At 43.0% G+C, this 8,515-nt stretch overlaps 1 protein-coding gene across 1 annotated transcript in view; it reads right to left on the reverse strand.

The window, feature by feature from the left end:
- The window catches only part of SLCO4C1 (solute carrier organic anion transporter family member 4C1), a 77,382-nt gene extending 69,187 nt beyond the window's left edge, over positions 1–8,195 (reverse strand). Inside the window, exons 1-2 of the mRNA XM_055312864.1 lie at positions 7,842–8,195; positions 4,062–4,325 (exon numbers count right to left, since the gene is read on the reverse strand). Of these exons, the coding sequence (XP_055168839.1) occupies positions 4,062–4,325; positions 7,842–8,160 (583 nt within the window). The 5' untranslated portion in view covers positions 8,161–8,195. The remainder of the gene's footprint in view (positions 1–4,061; positions 4,326–7,841) is intronic.
- Between the last annotated feature and the right edge of the window lie 320 nt (positions 8,196–8,515).

Consider the following 8,515-nt stretch of genomic DNA (forward strand, 5'->3'; position numbering starts at 1 on the left):
ATATTTAGCATTCCTTCTGTTTCCAAATACCTGGGTTCCTTTCCTTTAGATATGTAATGTGGGGGATCTCTGTGTGGCGCAGCGGTTTGGCGCCTGCCTTTGGCCCAGGGCATGATCCTGGAGACCTGGGATCGAATCCCACATCGGGCTCCCGGTGCATGGAGCCTGCTTCTCCCTCTGCCTGTGTCTCTGCCTCTCTCTCTCTTCTCTCTCTCTCTCTCTCTCTCTCTCTCTGACTATCATAAATAAATAAATAAATAAACAAAAATTAAAAAAAAAAGATATGTAATGTGGTTTCAGTCCTGAGTTTTGTATCTGCTATATTGTAAATACCTACATATTAATGAAAACCTTCAAGGGAAAAAAATGCAAAAATTCAAAATAGCAACGAGGCATTTTTACACATTGACTCTGAGAGAATACCATCGCTTCCTAAAAGTCAATGTGGCATTATCTACCAAAAATTAGAATGAGGAAGCCCTTCAAACCCAATTTGAGCGCTTCTAGGAATGAAAACTAAAGAGTAACTCGTACACTTACATAAACATGTTATGTTCAAAAACATATATTACAACATATATATAATACACAGTTCACACTAATTCCAAACCTGATTTCTCAACTTCCACCCCTAATGCCATTCTTCTACATTCTAGTGAATGGCCCCAGTTGGTCAAGCCAAATACCAAGGAGTCATTAATCACTCCTCTTCTGTAATCAATCTACCAAAAAGTCCTCTTTGTCCTTGAAAATATATTGAGAATCAGTCACTCCTTTAGATCCCTACTGATACCAACCCAGTCTGACTACCTTTATCTCTCACCTGGACTCTAGTAAAAAAAAAAACCTCCTAGCTGATTTTCTCCCATTTACTCTCATTCTTCAGAACAAAAGAAGCTAAAATGATCATTCTGAAACATAAGATCATGCACTTTCCTATGGAAAACTTTCTCTTTCTCTGGGCTCCTGGGCGGCTCAGTTCATTAAGTATCTGCCTTCTGCTCAGGTCATCATCTTGGGGTCCTGGGAAGAGCCCTGCATAGTAGTAGTCAGTAGTTGAGCTCCCTGTTCAGTGGGGAGTCTGCTTCTCCCTCTCCCTCGGCCCACCCTCCACACACACACACCCCCACCGCCGATCATGTGCTTCCTGCCCTCTCTCAAATAAAAAATCTTTTTAAAAAAATAAAAGGAAAACTTTCTCATGAATTCCCACTGCACTTAAAGGAAAATGTTAATCCCTCATGCTGGTGTCTACCTATCTCTCTAAATTCATCTCATGCCATGTCCTCCCCTTGCTTTGGTCATTGCTGTCCAAAGTGATGATTCCTAAAACCTACCAAGCTCTTTCCTCCTCCAAGGCCCTATATTATGTTTTTCTCCAGCCTGGAAAGCATCTTTAAAAAGTGGGTCCTCGTTATCCAGTTATTATCACAACGGCCTTCCTTTGTCTACGTATCTTCCCTTTTATACCCTATTACTCCATATAATTAGTTCCCTTAATCTTCAAATATCTTGTTTATTTGCTTATCAACTTTGTATTTCTTCCCACTACTGCATAAAATCCTAATGGCATGGAACTGTTTTATTAATTTGTTTTATTACACCATGTACAGTCTGTATCAATAAATATTCATTGTATGAGTTTTGATTTCCATTTGCCGATGATAAGCTATTATTTAAATTATGAATCTAATGTAGACTAAAAACTTCACATATTAGCCAATCCCTCTATCTAATCTACTTCAAGTAAAATAATAAAAAATATCACTAAGACATATCAAATGGAACTTAATGAAAACTTGCAGAGTACACCATAATGTACTAAAAGTTTGTGACCTGGTTTTAGCAATCTTCTTGGCTTTATCTCTAGCCCCCACCCACACACCTTAATTTGTGGTCATTTCCCATTGGGAAATAGAAATTGTTCAGATTAGCTGCAATTCAAAGTGTGTACAGCAAAGACATGAAGCTAGGAAGACTGCTGAAGGAAGATCAGGCTTTAGTACTCGAACAGGTGTTATGTTCTTGGTTAGAGAGTCAGAGATTTTATCAAAGTTCATATAGTTAAAGAACAAGTAGGGCATATGATCAACCGCAAGAGTGAGGACTTTGATTTAGTACAAAGATTACCACGTAAATGCTAAAAACACGGTATTTTCACTATCATGGAATTGGTATCATGTTTCTTATGTGACAGACTCAAGTTTAGATTTTACTTTACTGTTGAATTTCAGAGGTGTCTTACTAAAACCTAGTGTGCCTTGTTCCTAAAACTACCTCCAGTGAAATTATGTGACATTGGCCTTACAAAATCTTGTCCGATCTTAGATAATGTACTAGAATCTATAGAAGTGATCTTTCCACTGATAACATACTTTCCTTATCTCATGTACTCCAAAGTCTACCACACTTTGAAAACACCCTCTATTGGAAAATAAATAAATAAATAAATATTAAAAAAAAAACCTCTATTGGTCCTATTTGCTTGCATATTCTATTTCTATTTCCAAAATAAAGTCAGCTTACCTAATAAGCATACTCCCAAAACCACGTTGCATAATTGTTAAAAATATTATTGTTAGGTTGTTAAAAATATTTCCCCATTTGTTGTCATTCTATAATTTGGAAGTTGGTCTTAGGAATGTTAACACTTTAGGGGAACCTGGGCATCTGCCTTTGGCTCAGGTTGTGATCCCATGATCCCAGGGTCCTGGGATCAAGTCCCACATCAGGCTCCTCCCAGGGAGCCTGTTTTTCCCTCTGCCACTCTTTCTGTCTCTCTCATGAGTAAATAAATAAAATATTTAAATAAAAAGGAATGTTAACACATTAATATGTGGAGGCCGAGAAAAATTAAGGCCATCCCACCTAAAGTTTAGCATTAGCACAAGTACAGTCATCTTAGGCCCCTGTAAATAAGAGCTGAACTTTAAGGGGAAAAAAGTGCAGAATGTCCTCAATGTCCTCGGCAGGTAATCCCATATCAGAAAGACAACAGAGCCCACGCCCAGGGTAGAAAGTCCCATCTTAGAATTCTTCCATCCCTTCTGGAAATCCCCTAGACCAGCCTATAAAAAACCCAGCTGTAACCCACTTCGGGGTCCAAGTCCCTGCTCCACTGTGTTGGGTATACTTGGACCCAAGCTCGAGCTTGTAAATAAACCCTTGTGTGTTTGCATCGGTATCGGCTCCTTGGTGGTTTCTCGGATTTGCGATCTTGGGCACAAAAAATATTAATTTTCAATATTAAAACTCACAAATGTAACAACCTTAACCTTTTAAAAAGAATGCCTATATTGCGGCAGGCCTCAATTCTCCTTTCTTCTTACCCTAAGCCTTTTCTTCACTTACCTAACTCCTGAAAAGTTCATTTTATCGCTCTCTTTTTCTCAGTATTTGCTATTAATAGTCCCAGGAAAGACAATAAAAATGTTAAGGACTTCATTAGCATATCTCTCTGGCTCTATGTAATTGTTTTCCCATTAAAAATGATACTTTGGCAGGGAGGAGGAGTAGAAATACAGTCAAATTTCCTTTTGAGTCTTTGAATAATGTACTTCTCAACTAACCAGAGCAACACATTAGATAACTCATGAAGTTCTGAGTCTCTAAACTACAGTCAAAAGTACAGCTAGCTTTCAGTTTCTAGGGAAAGCTTAGTTCTCCTATAAATTTCACCTCTCTTTAACTCAGGAATCAGGAATCAGCATGTCCAGGGGCAGACCTGTAAGCTCAGCAAATAAAACCACAAAGGGGAAGTCTATAGGTCTTAGAACCCCAATGAGGTTACAAGCACAAACAAAATCGATCATTGCTTTTTGAGGAGGACTGTGCGTAATTTGGGGAATGAGTATCAAAGGTTTAATAATGCGAATAAATTCTGAATAATGCATTCTCTGTAATCTCCTATTTTACACAATTCACATCAAAACAAAGCAGTAAGCAGTGGAAGAGACGAAGTCCGTACCCTACTTACCTGTACAAAGCAGTTGGAATACAGAGTTAAAAGCCTTATTTTACAATACTTCTTAAATTAAAACAAAAACACAACAGGAACTTACCTTCAAAAAAGGACCCCAACTGGTATCTTCCACTAAAAAATTTTGGCATTGAAAATACGAGGGCTCCCAGTCCTATCATAAAGGATGCAAATGCAAGCCATCTTGGTTTGTGTCCTCTTTCACCAAAGAATGACACAAATAAAGATAACAAACAGAACGAGATATCATAGCTTGATGATATCAGGCCTGTCAGAGAACTCTTCATTTCATAGCGCTTCTCAATAGTGGAAATGCTAATATTTACGAGGCCATTTACTACAACACCTAAAAAGAGAGAAAAGAAAACATAAGTGGGTGATTTTTATTAACTTTACCATATGGGTTAAAAAAAAAAAACTTTACCATATAGGTTACAATTTTTAACACAGCATACTAACGTTTGGTTGCGACTGAAGTTTGGCTATGAATTTATTTTGATTTTTTTTTTTGTTAATGTACCAATTCTTAAAGTCTCAAAGTTTCAAGGCTAGCAATGCAAACATACTTCCTTAAAAATCAGTTTGCTTTTAAATGGTATACTTGTGAATTTTCAAGTGTCCATAAAATCGATGCTTACCACATACTAAATTGTAGCTAAGTTCATTTTTTCTCTATATGACAAATAAAAAATCATGAAGCCAGTTCACTAGAGAGACTCCAAGAGTAGCATACTCTCATAGACCTCACCCAGAAGAGTATAAAAAGTTCAAGGGACTCAAGAGGTCATTAAAGTAATGCCAAAAAAATAAAAATAAAAAATAAAAAAATAAAATAAATAAATAAATAAAGTAATGCCCAATTGTGTCCCAGGTTGTTCAGTTATTAAACATGTTTATATATAACTAGAGATGCTTCACTTAGTCTTATGAAAGGTGAAATTGAGCTCTCACACCTCTTTTCCTCTAACACTTTTATAGACATGAAAATTATAGTTTAAAAGATCTGAGAGCAAAAATAAACACACGCTATCTAAGAGTCATTTCAACCACTGGCAGTCTAAATCATACGCAAAAAAAAATTAAAAATATACACTTCATTGCTAATTACAACTCTGATGGAAAATACAAGGTACACAAGGAAAAGCTGGAAATCTAATTGTGAGTGGCTTAACAAAAAATATCTCCTCCACTAAATTTACAGGAGTTTAAACATCATTATAAATTGAAAATAAAAAGCATTGGATCAAAATACAGTTTTTAACTAGTTACCCATTTACTTAAGAAGATATCATGCATTTTCATTCATTCCTTAACAGAGTACACACAAGCCATGATTTCTACATCCTCTTTAAACTTTGCTTTATCAAGATTGTAACTGGAAATATATGTCAAGAAAATTGATATAATAAATTCTAAAAGTCCTAACATGATTTTACTTTTTTTTTCATGATTTTACTTGTATGCCAGTTTAATAAGTCAAAAGCTAATTTGCGATTCTTGAAATTTAAAAGTGTCTAATGTACCTGGGAATGGCATGCTTATGAGATAAATTTACCTAAGATTATGAAAATTTTCCCATCCAAAAATCACCTCCTCCCCACCCCCCCCCAAAAAAATCAACTCTCCAACACACTTGCTATACTGATTAAAGGTCCGTCATGAAAAACTCAGTTATGATAAAACTTGTCTAAGTAAACTTATAAACTCTTGGGGGTGGGGGGGAGGATAGCATTTTAAGCCTAAGCATACCACTCTGAATTCTATGTTACAAAAGTTCTAAGAACTCTCCCTTTTAAAAAGGAATTTCATGAAATATTGCATACTACATGTCTCTATTGTACATATATGAAAATAAGACGCACATTAGAAGGTAAGGTGCTAAGAGAAATCCTGTTTATCTTTGAGAAATTCTGAGTTAAGTAAACTACCCTGACACGTTTGGGGTTTTTGTTTTTCCCCAATCAAATGCTTCTTAATATACCATGGAAATGGACCTCCCAAGGATCATGTCTGAGAAACGTGGTAATGATCCAAACTTAAATGGTAATAATTCAACTTTAAACTGAAACAAGAACTTATTGGGTCACCTTCATCTAGGATTATGCTTCTTAAATTGGGAGCCTCTGGGTAGATGCAGCTAGTGGCTAAGGGGCACAGTTTTCTAGGAGTGCCAATAACCTTTGCTAATAATCTTATTTTATATTACATGGAAGTGCTCTGGAACAAATCATGTATTCTGGAACACAGAAATTTCAGAATATGTTTTAAGGTAAGACAAAGTTTACTTGTGTCCAACTTCTTTGAACTTTGCATTCCTTTGGCACCGAAATGTCTCACCACAGATTTTGGACAACTAAGACCAAGGCACTGAGAGAAGGCGAACTTGCGTGGGGACCAGAGAGATGGAAAGGGAAATAACTTCTTGGCTCAAAGCAATCGTTGGCAGAAGAGCTGCAGTTGACTTGCAACCAACGTTAACTTCCTTAACACCTATATGTGCAATAGCGAGGGGCCCTGAGTAAGGGGAGCAGGAATAAGAAGAGAGAGAATGTATTAAGATTTACTCTTCTGTTAATCTTTTAAAAAGAGCGTCTCCAAAAAATAATAAAATAAAATAAAATAAATAAAATTAAATAAAATAATGAAATAAAATAAAATATAAAGTAAAATAAAATAAATAAAATAAAATAAGAGCATCTCCAACTCCTCCCTCTCCCCAAAACTATTTCCCGGATGACTTTTCTTCCCATCAGCTCTGGGTAGCCTCTTTAACCAAATACTTTGAAACTAGGGTTCCACTGACCCAAGAAAATCTACAGGCCATCAGATTCTGAGTTGCAGCATTTATTTCCTTCAGGGTGCTCCATCTGGTACCCCCTCTCCTCGGGTCTGTCACCTTAGGGCAACTGCCCGTTTCTTTCTTTGACCCCGTGCATCAGGCAACTCAGCAACACCTGCACCTTCTCGAGGCTTTCTTTCCCGGGAGCCGCTCCTCCTCTACCACTCACTCCTCCAAACCAGGTGTAGACCGCAAACTCCCAAGGGTATAAACGTGGACTTTATCCGTCACTCCCAAGGGACCCTAAAGGAGCTCCCGGAACAAAACAGATCCTGGCCAGCTCCTCCGCGTTTCAGAAGCCTCGCCTTTCCGCGAGGTCTGCAGCCTCTGCTTGAACATCCCGGGGCTGCGGCTGCACCTGCACCTGCACCTGCACCTCCGCTCACGCCTCAACCTAAACACACTCGCGAAGCACGAACGCTGCCCCCGAGCCCCTTCCCCAACTACCCTACCCCCCCTGCAAATTGACCCTTCCTTTCCAGAAACAATAGATTTACACACACACCCAAAATAAGTAAATAAACGAATCCCTTTAGCGAGGAGTTTTAGCTAAATCGATAGGCGGCCGTCGCACGGAACGGTTACCCCAAGTGTAAACCGACCATTCCCAAGCCGAGGCTCCGGTAATTTCGACCTTCCTGGAAGGAATCGAATCGGGGAAACTGAGGTAGAACAGAAACGCAAAAAGGGGAAAAAAAAAAAAAAAAGTCGTACGGCCAGTGTGAAAAGTCGCTACTGAGGAAGAGCTGCCCCGGCTGGCGCCCCGCCCGCTGCACTTCGGTGGCCGGTGGCCGCAGGTCCCCAGTCGGGGCTGCCGCGCACCTGCCCCCCCCCGCCCCCGCGCACCTGCCCCCCCCCGCCCCCGCGCACCTGCCCCCGCGCACCAGCCGCGTGCCCCGCACCTGCCCCCCGCGGACCTGCCCCCCGCGCACCTGCCCCGCGCACCTGCCCCGCGCGGACCTGCGCCCCGCGCGCCCCCTCGCCCCCGCCGCGCCCCGGCCGCCCCGGCGGCGCCCGCACTACCTTGCGTGAGGGCCAGGAGGCAGTAGTAGAGCAGGAAGCCCGGAGGCGTGTTGCAGCGCTGGAGGCTCCGCGGCTGCAAGTCCCCGCACCCGCACGGGCCCTCCTCAAACTCGGCCAGCGGCTCGGGCCCGGGCGCCTCTCGGGAGGCACGGGGGCCGGCGGCCGGCGACGGGGGCCCCGGGGGCGGCGCGGTCGGCGGCCGGGCGGTGGGCGACAGGTCCGACACCTCCACGTGGGAGGGCGACGCCAGCGGGCGGCGCGGGGGCTCCGGGCTGGAGGCGACGAAAGCCGGGTTCTCGATGCCTCCGCCGCCCTGCATGGTCGCGCCGCGCTCTCCGCGGCCCCGCGCGTCGGGGCGCCCGAGACACCGGGCCGCTGGCTCCGCCCCCGCGCAGGTGGCAGCGCCCCCGTAAGGGCCCCGCCCCGCCCCGCCCGACCTAGGCCCCGCCCCTGCCCCGAGCTCGGCCCCGCCCCCGCCCCGACCTAGGCCCCGCCCCTGCCCCGAGTTATGCCCCGCCCCCGCCCCAAGCTAGGCCCCGCCCCCGTCCCAAGCTAGGCCCCGCCCACGCTCAGCTAGGCCCCGCCCCGAGCTAGGCCCCTCCCCGCCGCCCCGCCTCCGCCGCAGGGACCCTCTGCCGGGAGCTCGGCCCCCACCCCCACCCCCACCCTCGGCC

The sequence above is a fragment of the Nyctereutes procyonoides genome, unplaced genomic scaffold, assembly GCF_905146905.1.
Source record: "Nyctereutes procyonoides isolate TBG_1078 unplaced genomic scaffold, NYPRO_anot_genome, whole genome shotgun sequence".
Lineage (NCBI taxonomy): Eukaryota > Metazoa > Chordata > Mammalia > Carnivora > Canidae > Nyctereutes > Nyctereutes procyonoides.